Genomic DNA, 17871 nt, shown 5'->3' on the forward strand with positions numbered 1-17871 from the left:
ACTACAGTTGGATTCCAGGTCTGATATTTACTGAAGAAGGAGCTTTGATTTCCTTGTTTGCTTAGTTAACATGGCATAGTTGGCCCTGTGACTCAGTCAGAACCAACGTATGTATCAAAAGTAGAATGGGTGTCCTTGCTGCAAGGAATTCTATTTTTAAGCACAAATGACTCATCAATGACTGGGATGTCCCAAAAGCTACAATTTGTCAAGCTGTCAGGAGAAAAAGGAGGGGAAAAAAAAAGAGGTCACATTTATTTTCATCCGTAGCTTAAAAAACGGGATAAGATTCCAATTGCATGTTCAACTTAACTCCAAAATGCAATCTTTCATACAAGACATGTTTTGATAACAGTTATATAGCAAAATATTTGAAAAAGCTACCCAGTTTCTTAAAAATCTTATCTGAGTTCTCTTGACTTTATATCAGATTGATAACCTTGTCCAATGTTAGAACTTTGTTAAAGTGCACATAACTAATCTATCCACAGGCAAAGAAAATATGGGATAAAATACTTGAAAATGCATTTTCATATGATTTAGGATGAAACAACAACAAAAAGCAAATTTAACTTGAAAAGAGGAAAGGCGTGTACTATTAAAATATTCTAACTTGTACATATTCATGTTACTGTTACAAATTTTTCAAGAATTTTATATCATTTAAAAATACACCCCCACAGAAATACTGGAAAGGCACTCGAGCAGCACTTCATGAGTCTGTAATCATCGACAAAGTGAAACTAAGAATGCTACAAATCTGCTCCATGTAACTACATACAGTATACGGTGAAAACAAACGGGATAGATTTCCTCATAACTCGCTCCCAGTGAGTCCAAGCTACATTTAAGTGCTAATATAACCTTATCCTTAACTATCATTCTTACATTACTAATCACTATAAGAAATTAGAAAAGGACAGCAGCTCTGGCGTTTTGAGGTCGGAGTTCTCCTATCCTCATATACATACCAGTTTTTGCAGAGATATGAATCAAGCATGGTACCACAATTAATGCAAGATTTACAAAGCAGGCTGGCAAAGGGTAAACTAAATAACTTAGAAGTTTTTTCTTTTTTTTTTTTAATTAGAAATATGGCTTTCTAGAGTTGCATGACTATACTAGGCATCTGCTCAGAGCACTCAAGGGAATTAAAGCACAATTAGACTTTTCTCATTCTTGCACAGATTTGAGATCCTGCTCTACAAAAAAACCTAGCAGAATTTGGAATGTGCAGGTACAATCTCCCCTAAAGAGAGTTAGAAAACAGTGAACAGAGTTAGGAATCAATTCAAAGGAAGTGCTAATATACAGACCTTTTTCACCCTAACGTGATGCCTTAACCTGATGCAGAAGCAATTCATTGGGAAAGAAATATACAGTTTGGCAAGGAAGTATGTTGAATGTAAGCCAGTTCCAGTGCCCTCACAATGGGTACTCACTGCATGAAAAATTGCCAGGTGAAGCAATAATCACTGAGAGCAGCCCTGCAGAGAAGGACTTGGGGTCAAGATGGACAAAAAGCCAGACATGAGCCAGCAGTGTGCAATTGCATCCTGGAAGGCCAACAAGGCATCCTGGAGTGCATTAAGAAGAGCGTGGCCAGCAGGTCAAGGGAGGTGATCCTCCACCTCTACTCTGCCATGGTGAGGCCTCATCTGGAGTACTGTGTCCAGTTCTGGGCTCCCTCGTACAAAAAACAACCAGGGATCTTCTGGAAAAGAGTCCAGCAGAGGGCTACAAAGATGATTAAGGGTGTGGAACACCTCCCTTATGAGGAAAGGCTGAGTGACCTGAGTCTATTCAGCCTTGAAGACAGACTCAGAGGAGATCTGATCCACATCTGTAAGTATTAAAGGAGCGGGAGGCAAAGGGACGAGGCTAAACTCTTCTCAGCACTGTATAGTGATAAGACACGGGGAAATGTCCACAAACTGAAGCATAGGAAATTTCACACAAAATGTGCATGGGAACTTCTTCACAGTTCAGGTGACGGAGCATTGGCACAGGCTGCACAGAGAGGTGGTGGAGTCTCCTTCTCTGGAGATGTTCAAGACCCACCTGGACACCTACCTGTGATATCTGGGCTACGGAGCTGCTTTGGCAGGGGGTTGGACTAGATGATCTCTAGAGATCTTCCAATCGCTACAGATCTGTGATTCTGTGATTATCCTGAGATGCATCAGCAGAGCTATGGCCAGCAGGAAAGTGACTGTCCTCCACTACTGTGCCCTTGTGAGGCCCTAACTAGAATACTGTGGAGACCTAGGGACTCCTGTGTGTGAAGGATGCACACACAGATCATAAGAGGACTGGAGCACTTCTCTTATGAAGAAAGGCTGAGAAATTTGGACATGTTTAGTCTGAAGAAGAGAAAGCTCCAGGGAGACCATAGTGTAGCCTCCCAGTACTTGAAGGGAGCTTATAAACTTATCAACTTTTTATACAGACTGAAAATGATTGAACAAGGGGGCCTGGTCGTAAATTAAAAGAAGGTTGATTTTTTACTCAGAGTCTGGTGAAGTGATGGAACAGGTTGCAGGCACCCTATCTCAGGAGGAATTAAAGGCCAGTTTGGGTGGGGCAGCCAGATCTAAAGGTTGACAACCCTGAACATAACAAGGAGTCTGAAACAAAATGATCTTTAAGATTCCTCCCAGTCTAAGCCACTCTATGATTCTGCTATACATTCTTTGTCAAGAGGTTGTCTGTTTTTATTTTTATTCCTGTTTATGGAAATTAGCTATCCTATATGAAGCACAACAGCATTCAAATTAAATAAACACAGGTGGCAGAATCTTAGGGAAAAATAATTTGTTCTCCAAAAGTGAATTTGCACTTCATAGTGAAAATTGATGAGGAAGTGAAGCTGGATTGACAGTTTCTTAGTTTTCATTGTCATACTTCCTATGATTTCACTGCATCTAAGTCATCACAAATATTCCCAAGCAGATTTGAAGGAAGAAACAGTATAATAGCCAGCGAACAATAAGATTAAAAAACAACCAGTTATCTCAGACAGCATGTCTTTTCCTGGGGACAGCATGTTTTCATGACTTCATGTATACTTCTTAGGAACTGATTGAAAAATCAGCAGTACAAGCTTTCTTGCCATCAACGTTATATGTGGTAATCACAGAACTGATCTGCAACACAGCAAGGGAAAGAAGATTTTCTAAGCACTGAAACTAAATACTTGTTGAATTCGTAATTCATTTCCCAATAAGCTATGAAATGCTAACATCTCTCTGCACATTGTCAATAGCATTCCTGTGTGCCTATACACAGTCTCTGGATTTAAAAATAAGAAAATAATAATTAATTCCTCACAATCAGCTACACTGAAAGGCTGAAGTCTTGCCTGAGTTACCTTGAACTGCAGCATGATAAGTTATGAAAAGAGTCTGCCCTTGACCAGAAAGCATCACATTTCTTCTTCATGCCTGGACCCATATCAGAATCTTTTCAGTTCCTGAGTTCATCCTCATAAATGAGGAAAAATTGTTACAGAGAATGCATTAAAAAAAATCAACTTTTTATCAAGAGCATACTCAAAGTAAATATATATGTATTTTTTTTTTCCTTAAGATTTGAAATTGTATAGATACCTTTGCTGTGCTGCAGGCTTAGATCCCTGGAGAAAAAAAAAAAAATAGTCTTCATTTCCTTTCAGTTTTCCAGGACCAAAAGACACCTTTATATTACAGAAGGAAAAAAAAAGGAAAAAAAAACCCAAACCAACACACATTCCTTAGCTTTTTCTTGACTTTTCAACTGAAAAGGTATAAAAAAAATCATATGAATTCACAATTATGCTCTGCCACAAGATAGATCATAATTCTCTCATGACCCAGAAATACATATATTAATGTAGGAGTATGCAAAAAAATCTGTCATAACATGAATAGTACCTCAACACCAGAACAAATGAATGAGTTGTAACTACAGGAACAGGAGAACCCAACCTTTGGATGCAACCCTATCTTTTACATTGTACAAGGTACAATAACACACGTTGCAACAATTTCTTATGTGTTTACAAAAACTAGCTGTTGGCGTCAGCCTGTAAATCTTTGTAACCAGGAAACACAGTCAAAAAGAATTGACACAAGAAGGGAAAACAGCTTGAAAGAAAGGTCTTGAATCTTAAGGAGTTTCAGGAAGTCACAAGGAGTATAACAGTACAACCTAGATTCTTCATGCTTCTTTTCCTCCTTTCAGAGGAAAGACAAACACACAGATTTCAACACTCTGGTTTCATGAATCAATACAAAATTAAGTTCATAGTTGCACCAATCCATTACGAATCTGGATGAAAAAGATGCTGTCCTACATAGCTTTACAGCCAGCGTTCATAATCAAGATATACCTAATTGTACGCAGTGTGATTTTTTTGTACATGTGCACGTAAAGTAACAACTGGAAAATCAGTGCCTAAAGTTTGCCAACATTCAACATGCATTTGAAATCCCCTTTCCCTTCAGTTCCTTTTCACTCACCTACCTAATAGTTTACTCTTACGGTACTAAACTTTACCATATTTGCTGTATTCCACTCCGAGAAAACAATTTTCATTTGAAACTCTGCCAATAGAATTTAATTGCATAAACTCAGCCAACTAAAACTCAAAAACATGGTCTGCATCTTGCATGAAAGAGAGAAGTAGTAGCCAGAATCAAGCCCAATTTTATTTTGAAAGAATTTAAGAAGTGCAATAGGTCAAACAGTATGAATTGCAGCATCTGGAGGCCCACACTTTGAGAACTGATTTTGGAATCCTGAAGCTCCTGTATTCATACATTAAACAGAATATTTGGCAAGAATAAGTCTCCACTGCTCAGAGTGCTCAATACTGAATACCTATGTCACATAGGACAATTGCATAAACAAAATTTATGAATTTGTGACAAAATTTGAGTTTCGTTTAAGGGAAGAAATGTAATGAGGAAGGCAAAGTGCAGAAGCCTATTGACATAGGACAAACTGCAGAAGTTAAGAACATTTCATGGCAAAGACATTGCAAAAGCAGGATATAAATAAAAATATCAAGTAAACAAGGTAACACATCATTCTCAGGAGAGGACCTAGTGACTGCAAAATGGATGATTTAACAATATACATACGAATTTTAAAGCTACAGGTTTTTTTTGAATGTACACAGAATTTGAGTAAAGACCAATTCATAGCAAGGAAATCAAATAGAAGGTGCTTTAAAATTTGAACTCAGATCTACAGAACCTGAAAAAAAAAGTAAAAACAAAGTTCTAAGAAGTCCAAGCTTGTACTGTTGTTGAAGTGTGAAGCTTACATTAGAGAACATGCTGCTGTCATTGAAATAGAAACTGAGTAATGCAAAGTGATGCCTTCTTCCCTTTTGGTGGAAGAAGAAATTTATTTGAAAGAAAAATCACATGACATGAAAAATCACACTACAAACTACAAATTCTTCAAGTTTAAGCAGTGAAGCTAACTCTACGTCTCAATTATCCTTAGCGTAGACAAACTTCCTCAACAAAAGGTATATTATACTAGAATAGTCAAAGGTTAAATACACTCAAGTTAACAACTCACTAAACTGTAGCACTAGAATAACTATCTAGAATAACAGCAATTCAATGAACAAAAAATTCTACAATTCACTGTTTTCTAAAAACAAAGCACTAGACAAAAACAGTTAGTGAAGCTCTAGATCTGACTAGAACTTGGATGGCACAGTGGACATATTCGGTATTAGCAGTCTCCTGCTATTATGCATTAAAGCATTTGTAGTATCACCAAGGAGCTTCTAGATACACTTATATTGTTTTAGTTCTCCGTACTAGGATAGTGAATCCCATAGGCACAGTAATTTTCAGTCCAGATTTGCCAGGAATAAAGAGGCTGTCAGTCACTAATTTCTAATCTATGTGCATAAACTATAGCTTGAAGGGGTTTTTCTTTGTTTGGTTGGTTTTGTAATTTTTTTGTATTTTTTTCTATATTTTCTCTCTTAAAACAGGAAACATATCGCATTCAACAGAACTGAAGGCAATACAAGTGAAGAACTGAAGGAAGAGAGAAAAAAACAGACAAAACATTTGGTCATCTCACTACTGAAATTTAGAAAGATTAAAAACAGAAAACACAAATCTGAAAAGATTCATGAAAGCAAAATATGGAGAAACCAAAGGAGACCGAGAAACTGTCTTGTACTGTCAGCATACCTCTGAGGTACTTCAAAAAATAAGTTTTAAAGAAGTGTTCAGGAAGATAATCCATCCTGAAAAAAATGTTGTAAGAACCACTCCTGATTATTTTTACTTATCCGTTACAAGAACTTTCCTAAGCTTTTTATGATAATTTTCCTCATCTCTATCTATTTTTTCCTGTATATTTCTGATTCAATGCAGCAGCAAAAAAAATATTAACAAAAAGAAAAACACCACGCTTTGAGGACTCATCATCAAGGATGCAGATACTCTACTATATTTGTCTAGAAATTACACTACTGATAGTCTTTCAATTCCTCTTGCAGAAAAAAAATAGGAAACAAGATCTTAGTGTAAAATTCTGACCCCTTGGAGCAGTCCTGTTACATAACAGGCTATTTAAAAGAGAAAACACTTAATTTAGAGCTGAATTTGCTCCATCTGTCCTTGAGAAAGATGGACTGGAGGCATGTCACACCCTACTACTGATGTGCTAATAATAGAACTTAGCCAACATCAAAAATATATTTCAAGCTATTCTACACAAATTAAATAACTTACAACTAATGGCAAAGTTCTAAAAAAAAAAAAAAGCAATTTACGGAAAAAAATTGATCCAACTCTTGAAATACCATACGCTTATTCATTCAGATAATACTCTAAGAGAATCAATGTATATTTTAAAGTGAACTAGCTCAGTAAAAAACAAGGGGCTAGATTCTGAATATCAACCTCTTGAGCTTGCTATTTTCATTGTAAGCTCTATTAATTCAAGTAAAATATTTATACACAAGCCTATCTGGCAAGATTTTCATACAAATAAATTCACTAAATACTACTGCATATATAAAGTTTCAAAATAAAAATTATTGGCATCTATTTGGAATAACAAAATATCACAGTCCTGAACTTCAGTGGCTCCTTAATATGTATATGGCTAGAGATGTAAAGCAACTCTGTAGTAAAGGATTTTGGTGTCGCAGCAGAAAAGATCAACATGAGTCAGTGGCGTGCTCTTGCATTAAAGGTTGGCAGCATCCTGGGCTGCATCGGGGAACATATCTCCAGCATATGAAGGGATATGATTTTTCTCACGATCTAGAGATTTTTGTCTGTCCACCAAACAGGAAAGATAGATAAACTGAAGCGAAAGCAGTGATGGGCCATAAAATGGTTAAAAGACTACAGTATCTGCCTTACAAGAAGATACTGAGAAAGTTGGGACTGTTTAGCTTGGAGATGAGAAGGCTCAGCAGGATTTTATCAATGCGTTTAAATAACTGACAGGGCCTCCTTCAGGAGTAAAAGGAGATCCAGATTCAGGTGCCCAATGACAGGACAAGAGAAAATGAAATTAACTGAAATAAACAAAATTCCATGTTACATGAGAGTGTTCAAACACTGGAACCGGTAGCCCAGACTATGAAAGCCTTCATCTTGAAGTGGAGACTCAAAATTCAACAGAACAGAGAATTAACCCTGTTTGAAGCACGTGGTTGGAGTAAACAATCTCTCAAGGTCCCTTCCAGTCTAAACAATTCAGATTCTGCATCAGCCACAAGACACCTAAAGTAATACTACATCTTAAAATATAAACTGTTTAGTAAAATGCTGAATATAAACCAAAGGGAGGTGATAATGGCTTGTTTCCAGGACCTCATTTAGAAAACAGATATGCTTTATGTTGCAAGTTTATTCATTCAGTTTCTATTTTTAGAAGGTTTTCAGAAATTTCAATACTACTTCTATAACACCCGCTGCTTCTATCCCAACATCAAGATGACATCTGATGATAAATAAGCATTTTTAAGTATAATACCATAATGGAATAGAAAGCATTTCAATAATAACAGGGTAACAATGTCTTCAGCTACAACAAATGAGAACAAGTCCAAATGCAGCAGCCACAAACACAGAAATAAAGGAAAGAAGCTGCTTACTTTCAGAAAGCCTCAGGTAGTCAGGGTTCTTTAGCAAGATACCCTCACCTCCACTGCCAACCTTCAAATGAGGTCTGCGAAGGGCTGGATCCTGGCCCCACCCCTTCCAGTTACTCAGGTACATTACATGCACCTGAGCCCCCCTGGCTTGGCCCTGCCTTCCCACTAGGTGCTCGGTCACTGTTTCACACTTTGACTTAGCATTTCTGCTATGCTAAATAACACCAAAAAGTAAAAAACAGTAACCAAAAATTCTCCAAAAGCGTCATTCACCTGTAAGTATAGAAAGAAACTTTGGGGCATTTTATCTAAAAACTATCCAAAATATTTTTCATTTAACTCATATTAACAAATAATTATGACTATTAAAGAAGCTGGTACTGATTAATGGAAACTTAATTGGATTGTTCTGTTTTGAGAAAAAAGCATACTTCCTACCTAGTGGTTATATACATCTACTGAAAATCACTGTAATCCAATGTTACTCCCTCAACATAAAAAACAATACAGAATAATTCTGCTTCTATTGATAATCTAGCTAGAAAATATTCAGGCAGTGTTTTCCAAATTTTAGTGCGTATAAGCTGTGAGATCGATAACACGGAAAACATGCATCTAAATTCCATATGTATGTTTCATTCTATTTGATATTTTGAACTGTTTAAGAAAATGTATTGATTGCTGTATCACAAGAAACAAATATCTACCTATAAATCTAGGAAACGTACACTCGTACCCAATCCTATAAAAGCAAAAGCAAACAGAACTATTACATTTTCTATCTTGTCACACATTACTTGTGTTAACACTGGTAATTGCGTAACTGCTTTTGAAATTTCTTCAGTAGTTCCTCTCACCTCAATTCATGTGAGATTCCAAAGCTACCAAATATGAAATCTAAAAAAGATGTTTCTTACAATGTGACCCTGAAGTTGACAGCTCAGTATTGATGAACACATGAAGAATAACTATTTGTTCAGTTTTATTTCCTCCCACTGTGGCTTACTTCTTTTGCTTTTTGCCTTACAATAATTACATCACTCTTACTACTGGATTTCTCTCATAGTTAACACAGTCTGTACCTAATGAAGACCTTCAGCTTTCTGTTACTGTGCAGTCTATGCACTACATTTCATACCCACCTTCCTTCAACTGTAGAATTATGAATGCAACAGTGACCACTGAATGGAACTTACCTATGGATATTTTCCTATGAAACTGAACAGAGCAATGAGGAAATTTTATGTTCACTTAAACGACTAAGACTTTCCTCTGCAAGTTACTTTTTGATTAAATGAACCATGATGTATGCTCAGCTATCTACTACAAACACAGTGAAGATAAAATTAGCTATGTCTGCCCAAACTTATTACCAAAAATCTTATTCAGCACTCAAAGTGTATTGAGTCTTCATAAACGATGCATTGTATTATTTGCAAAAAAAATCAGCAATAGGAAAATCAGCTGACATTATATTTTTGTTATAATGGTAAAGACTAGATTATTTGAAAGTTAATGATCCAAGAGAGATTCATTTAATCTATCTTTCGTGTTCTAAATTAAGACCTATCACTAAGTTTGATTATTTATCAGTTGATAACACTAAGAGCTGTATGAGCTGTATTCAAGAACTAAACTCCTTTTACTGTTCCCCATTTTGTTGTTGTTGTTACTATTAAGGAAAGATGGGAAGAACAAATCCGCCTAGATTTACTTCAGCATTTGACAAAATGTATCATATCTCAAAGTGACTGTCAGAAGTTGCTGTAGTATTAACTAAATTAGGATGAATAAAAATCAACATTGTGAATGAGGCTGTCTGCAGGATACTACAGAGGATCTGAATGGTCCGTATGAGACTGTATTATTTCTGAAGCATTCTCATTTATATAGAGAATAATACAGTTTTAATCTATTTGCTAAGATACAGACCACTGTAATTACAGCAATTTGAACAATGGTAAATACTGTCTAACATTTCCTTGAACTAGATCCCAGAATTTAATTCAGGCATCATGAAAAAGAAAAAAAAAGTAAAAAAAATGAACCAATGAACCAAATGAAGCTTATAATAAAATACGCTAGAATATTCTGTGACTTAAATCAAAGATACAAAACATGAACTTACGGCGGGAGCTGCTTTCCTGAACATCTTTGACATCTTAATTATTACAAGTCAGGTCATAGAGATTCACTGGAAATTCAGATATAACTACTCTATTGTCTAAATTGCAATTGAAATTTCAATTGCTTTTTCACTAACGGTCATGAAACCGAGCAAGTCATCAAAATGTTATGCTGATTAGTCCAGATGATGTGGAAAACTGAATGAGTTTTAATGAAAATACGAGATTGATATCTAAAACTATTTTTGTTTTGTGGCATTTAGATAGGTTTACAATCTATTTAGTTAAACTTCATACCTCAGACATATTCGTAAGAGGGGTAGCCCAATCTAAACAAATGATATATGAATCCTCCTGAGCAGTGAGATGTACCTGCACATTTAAATACATAATCCTCATCAGGTTTGTCATACTTCTGTAAAATATTTTGCTACACTGAATTAAATGTCTTTTACAAGACAAAATGGCAACAGTAGCAAAGAAAGCAAAGCCAAACATGGCACAAAATCACAGCTTATTCTCAAACATTCCCACAAAAAAAAAAAAAAAGTGTATTAATCAGGACTAGAAATAAAAGGGCACATAAAGAATTTCTTCTGCTAGCAAAACAAGCCAAGAAAATGTAGCTGTTTTGTTAATGTCGCTTTTCCCTGTGCAGCCACACAGCAAGTTCCTCAGGCTACTTATTTCCAACTCATTCTTCCTAATCTTTTTCCATGCAAAAAGCCCAAAGTGAATCCCCAAAAACAAGAAAACTGATATCTCATTTTGCATTTTTAGTAAGAAATTTTTAACCTAGCACCTCTAATAGCTTGGTTTCCATCTACTATTGCTACTAAGTAGATGAGAAAGACTCTAAATAATAAAAACAAGCACAAAAATGAACTGCAAGATACTACAGGAGACACTGAAAATCAATCTAGGAATGAATTCTTTCTAAAACTCAGAGAACAGAAGACAGTAGTGCAAGTAATGTGTCACTGACAGAGCATTTTTAGACAGACAAACATTTATGAGGATTTTTTTTAATGTATAAATAATAAAAAACAATACCAAAGAATGGATAATGACACACTAATCAGAATGTCAGCAGTTAAGCAGTAGACATGACAAAGTAGCTTTAATTTTTTTTTTCTATTTGCTTATTAAAATTTATGATTAATAATTGAAATTAACTTTGTGACTCCCTGTCAAAAAACACTACCTCAACCTCAATAAATCATAGTCTAGAACAGGGCTCTAGACATAATTTATTAATTAATTAAAAGCTGTCTTAAATCACATTCTCTTCAATATTTAATTCATAATTTGTACAACCCCAAATATATCAAACTCACTTCCACAAAGAAGAAGATGGCCAGCAGCAACCAGACTTGAATTTGTGATGCCTAAAATTATGCATTCCCCTTTCAGTCACAGAACTGATGAAAGGAGTTTGGAGATCATGAAGATATCTAGGATCTTTTCTTTTGAAACTTGGGAAATTTTAAGTTGATTCTTGAATAGAAATATTTTCCTTACGGTTACATAAGACAAAGGACATCAGATCTACACAAATGGGAATTCACAGGATCAGCACTCAAAAAGAGCAAGTGCTTCCACAACCTTCTCAGATTAACCCAGATAAATAGAATATTAAAAAGTGGAGTTGTCTAAAAGTTTTTTATTATTCTCCATGTACAAAAAGATGAATCTGTCTGATTAAGAAAGCAGCAGTTGAGAAGAAGCTTGTAATCTCATATGCTTGTGTGAATATTTGTGTAAATCTTCTCATTCACAATGCCACTGTTATTCTTAGATCCAGCTGTTTTACATCATTGCCAAATGGTTCTTTTATACACAATTCAAATCAAGTATAAAATGTGGCACAATACTGGAAAAAAAAATAGCTGTTCAGCAATATCTACACTGATGTCTTTGAAAATATGAACACCAAAAACAACCTAAACTGAAAAACACAAGTGATTGGAACATCAGTAAAGTAAGTTGTGAGGTATGTTTTCACCTCATCACTGATCTGCTCTAAAACTTTTATATAGATGCTGGATGTTAAGGGAAAGAAATCCAGTAAATAAAGTAGACTTCAGGAGACAGTGCATTAACTAGAAAGCAAGCTCTTTGGCAAAAGTATTACACTGCTGTACCTGAAAGAAACAGCTCATATCTATGTTTGTGTACTGCACTGTATTTCACCCCGGAAGAGAAATCAGAAGCAGAGAAAAGAATATTCACTTCATAATCAGTTTCCATGCTACTGCAATTGGAAGACAGGGAAAATAGGGAGTGCTGAGTCACCAGTTTAGTGGAAAATTAAGAAGGTCTTTGCTAGTGCTTCTACTGGCCATGCCTAAAGATGATTATAGCAAACAAATTTTATTTTCCACTCTATTCAAGTAACCAGTGCAGTATGAAATTCAGATGTCAGGATGACAAAAGAAAATAAGCATTTCACCTTTATTGCTGATGTCAATAAAACTCAGAGTAGTGATTCCATGTGCATGTTGAGTTAAGCCATCTTTTAGAAGTGGAAAATCAAACATAACTGGATACAGGAAGGAAGGAATGTGAAAACTACTTATAAAAAGGTGTGGAAAATGAAAATGTATTTGCAGACAACATGGTTTCTATCCTACTACAGCACAGCCAATTGAAGATTGTCATTTTTACTCTTAAAATTGAAGGATGTTTGCATTATTTTCTTACCTTGAAGAACTAAATGATAAACAATTTTAAGGGAAAGATAAATTAGAAATGAACCATTATTAGGACATATGATGCTATCTTTACAAAAGTAAATCATTTTATTAATTAAAAATCTTCTAAGTGCTATGTTTTTGGTTTTGTTTTTAATTAATTTATTTAATGGTCTTTTATTGAAAGTAAGACAGACATTAGAGTGAACCAATTTCTAAAAATAAAAAGTCAATGCTTTGGTGATTGTCCAAAAATTAGAATAATTATGTGGGTAACATTTATAGAATCTCTCTGGCAAGTTTTTTCATGTTTAACTGCTATTGCCAGTATCGAAAAACACCACTGTCCAAGGAAACAGTGTTTTATGAATGAAATGCTACAAATGAAGGAAGGAGGTTTTTTGTTAGTAATAAGTGAAACATCTCCTATCAGGAAGTGACAAGATTTAATTGCAAGGGTTGCCAAGGTAGTAATTGCTCTTCTAAATGATTTTCCACTTTAGGGACTGAAATATTCCATTAGTCACTAGCATGGAAAAAATGTTCTGTATACAACTTGTGGCACTACATGACAATGATTCAAGTCAGTGGCATGCAAGAAATAAAGGCATGGAGTTTACACTCCTCTCAGCTATAACGAAATTAGTTTTGCCTGCAGTTAGCTTCCCTATGCCACTACTTTAGTTGAGGGAACAATAGGTAATACATTCAGGACTGGCCTGACTGAATTCCTCAGTGTACTTCACTAGAACTCATCATGACAAGTCTTTGACACAAACTCAGTGGAGTCTCCACTCTTTCCCTTTCCCACACCATCTAAGAAAATGGTGTTGTAAGCTGTTCCCATCTTTCTTAATGCCCCTTATTGCATGTAGGAAGTCCTGTAGGATTTCTACAAGGACACAACTGTCCATTGTGTCTACAATATGACTGGAAGATTAAGACAAATAAACCTTTGTCATTTTATTCTGGACAAATGCTTACACTTGTACTCTTCAGCTTTGTATGGAAGACTTGATTTTTGTCACTCTATGTGTGAGATGGCTAAATGTCCATGGCATAGACTGAATACAACAGCTACAGAATACATTGTCAATGACACAATCATATCTGTCACTGTCCAATGTGCATACTAGATCCCATACAGGCTAAGACATATTTTCCACTTTCCCAGTTATTTTATAAAGGAGAGAGCAAGACTTCCTCTCTTTTTACCTTCATCATTTCACACTTGAAAAGATACTAAAAGGAATTACTTTTACTAATGATACACTCAAGTGATCTAAAATAACATATTCTGTTTGACAGTTTCTGACACAAACGCATAGGGCACCCTAAAGTTGTAGCATTGTGTTTTAAAAGCAGATTCAGAAAAGCTTACATGCTTACATGCAAGGTGACAGTAAAAAAAAAATAATCCTCCTACTAAGGAGGAAGAAGGACTGTCCAAGGAATCTTAAGAAGTGGAATTTTTCCACAGCCTGGTTCCTCTTCACACTCACACACACACAAAATTAAATAAATAAATAAATAAATAAATAGAGACATTATTTTGTTATGCTTGGCATATCTAGATTACAAAGGTACGGCTTGACTGTTGCAGTAAAGGTAAGCCTAAAAGAAGTTTAGAAAAAAAGTTTAAGAGCTTTGAAATGTTATTTATACTTTAGAATATCATCCTTTCAAAGTAGTTGAATTCAAAACAGTAATATTTATGAAGTCACAGGTCTCTTTTGTGTTGGACCACTGTTCTGTCTACTCCACTAGAGTCAGCGCAAAGCTTGATCTAAAAACAAGGAACCAAGGGAAGGATATTCCTAGTTACATTGTTTGATATTATGACATCTCCTTTAAGGTCAGGAGGAAACTTCGTATTACCAGGCTAAAACCACAACACTGATAACTTTGGTGCGTGACCACATAATTTAAACACATTCAGATGCTCTGCAGATTTTTACTTCACCTTATTTTGGGAGATATCTTTTAAACTCAGGAGGTGAAAACCTGAAAGCATGTTCATGCTTCATTCAGAAGCTTTTTGCTCTGTTCAAAAGCATTTCTGTCAGTGTCCTGATTTTCTTTTCTCCTGAAAGCTAATTTTATTCACAAATATTCTTCCTTTAAGTTTATTATTATAGTCTTGAACTTGAAAGATTCTATACGTGCCCAATGAACATAAAACTGTTTGCAACAGTGTGTATTATCTGAAGACACAGAAGCACAGCTTTTCTGCCTATGCTTTCTACAAATCCAATGTGAATATGTTAAATCCAGTTTATGTACGATCTCCATCCTTGAGTTATTTGGTGGACCATGCAGTATTACAAAGTTCTTCACACTCAGGCAATGAGACCGAGCGCGGAGTTGAAGTAGATGAATGGAGCAATTTAAAGACGTGTAATTCTTGTAAGAAAGGAGGGTAAGAAAAATGTACAAGAATACTCACTTTGATGAATCTATGAAGTATATTACAAGAGCACCAATACTAAGAGCGAAGACTAAGACAACCTACAAAAGAAAAGAACAATTATTAAGAGTGTTAGAGTGAAAAATTTATCATTCTACACACCAACATACATACACAAAAGACAAGGAAAATGGTAAAATAATATTATTTGTATTTCAGCTGTCCCTTTATTTATGAAAACTAATCCTACTTGAATTTCAAATAGGATAATATTATCACATAATGTTTTCTTGCGTTGAAAAGTACCCACAAACAAGTTGAAGCTCTGATCAGGGCAATCCAGTATGCAAATAGGTCATAGATCCTAACTTCTCCTGATGTAATTTCTTTTAATTTCAAATGGCCAGCAATCCCAGCACATGGCATTCAAGGGACAGTATAGCTTTTATAGAACTGGCCTTCAGGACTACAGTAAGAATCTCTTGCTCAGAAGTGGGTAAACTAAGATCAATGACATTGCTTTTAGATTACATTGATTTTTTATTTATACACATGGTTGTGAAATCCACAGGGTAAGTGTAAGGCTATGTAAAAATATATATTCACTTTGCATTCATGTCCAATGAGACAACAATTGATTTTTAAATAGGTTAAAATAACAGCATTCTACCCAAAGGAGGACAACACCCTAATTTTGGCCTGAAGAACCACAAAGTACACCAAGTTTGTGTACGCAATGTAACTTAGATGTCTGATATTGTAAATCTAGGTTTATGCCTCTTGAACAATGCCATCCCCACAGTAATTTGGAACCTGAAAACACGGATACAGTTAAGCAATTTTTAAGTGCTATACCATGATTCTTCTGGAAGAAATCAGAAAAGATCTGTGTCTGTGCACTAAGGATGGGAAACAGATGGAAAATTATGTCTCCTGAAACTTTTATCTGATATGCTGGTCTACAGAATCAAAACAAAATGTCCTGCCTTCTGGCAGGCACATCTCAAGTAGCTGCTTAGAAGTAACATCCTTTAAAATAAACCGTGAGAACAGAGAGCTCGGGACTGGGTAGACCAAGGAACCAGAAAGTGGACATGTAGCTCCTCACACTCTTGGCTAAACTACAACTTCTTAGGTCAGAAATGGCTAAAAAACACATCAGTTAAACAAGCATATTTGCTAAATGAATCAAAGGTTTCATTCCAGTTCTGCCTGAGCAGATTTATTCAGCTTTATGAATTTCAACACTAATGTGCATTATCACCACAATTACTACTTTTGTTGACGATCTCAACTATTCCAGCAGCAGATGGGCAATGAAACAAAAATTTGTTCATCCAATAAGGGCTTTAGACCTAGAAGCTTTCACTGGAAATTATTAATCTTCATTTGGCTAATGAACACAGAAATTAGTTCTCAAAGACCATCTCACTCTATCCTTGAACCATTCATGATTCAGTAACACCTCATCTCCTCATGAAAGAATTTGGAAGGAAATTCTGTTCCAGCTGCTAATTTCTTTATAACTATTAAACTAACTATTTTTTTCCCACCTCCAAAGAACATAGTTTTGTTTGCTTTCTGTGCAATCTTCCTTTTTTTTTTTTCCATACAGTAATCACAGTATAGCATTCTATATGTGAAGATTACTTTTCACCTAGATTTTAGGGAGGTTTCATTTTATTAGAAAATACAAAGTACCATTTTTTTTTTCAAGAGCAAGACACCATCAACTATAGAAATATTCTTAATAACTATTAATATATTGAGATGTCTTTTTCTGAAGCTGCCACACTAAGAAGGAGCCTGACAGTCATGCTACAATCAATACAAGAGAACATCCAACATGCCAATTCTAAGTAGACCTAATAAACAATAATGTAGAAGTTTTTGTACTCTCTTCTATCAATGCTGTAATTGCAACATCTGAAGCAACATGTAATCATAATTCTATATCAAACCATTGAGCTCTGCATGTCCAAAATCATCAAACATGCTCATATATTCCAACAGAAATGTCAAAACGCAGTTACAAAATATTATCAGCTTTGAAGTACCTAATGGTGATATTTCATCTACACTCTGTGGAATAACTTTTAAAATAATAGTACCATTATAACCATTACTAAATATAAGTAGCTCCTTAACAATGACAACAACAATACAAGAAAAAGAACAGATTCACCCTAAAACATCAGTTTTGACCTAAAGAATATTAAAATGATAACACTTCATTATGAAAATGAAATTTAAGAAACTAAACTTGGAATCTTTCTGGGACTTTATGATTGGTCTCACACACTCCAAAAATGATGAATGCAAACAGGCTACTTTGAATTTGAGTCCTTGAAAGATTTCTTGGGAGTCAATGTCTATTTTTGAGAACTTAATATCTTTGAAGATAAGTACAAACCTAGAAAGACTGATATTGCAAACCCACAGTAACTAGAACCTACAGGAAGAAAAAAGCTTGTATGCATGTGAATTATTGCCTTGCTTGCTAAGTAGGCCATGGGG

The 17871-nt window shown here is 35.2% G+C and overlaps 1 protein-coding gene across 10 annotated transcripts in view; it reads right to left on the minus strand.

The window, feature by feature from the left end:
- The window catches only part of KCNMA1 (potassium calcium-activated channel subfamily M alpha 1), a 422031-nt gene that overhangs the window by 208468 nt on the left and 195692 nt on the right, over positions 1-17871 (minus strand). For all 10 annotated transcript variants that reach the window (XM_065746496.1, XM_065746495.1, XM_065746491.1 and 7 more), the window contains exon 3: positions 15394-15455. In XM_065746496.1, the coding sequence (XP_065602568.1) occupies positions 15394-15455 (62 nt within the window). The remainder of the gene's footprint in view (positions 1-15393; positions 15456-17871) is intronic.

This window comes from Cyrtonyx montezumae, unplaced genomic scaffold (genome assembly GCF_038088225.1).
Source record: "Cyrtonyx montezumae isolate F1298 unplaced genomic scaffold, pur_monq_1.0 scaffold_4, whole genome shotgun sequence".
In the NCBI taxonomy this organism is placed as follows: Eukaryota; Metazoa; Chordata; class Aves; order Galliformes; family Odontophoridae; genus Cyrtonyx; species Cyrtonyx montezumae.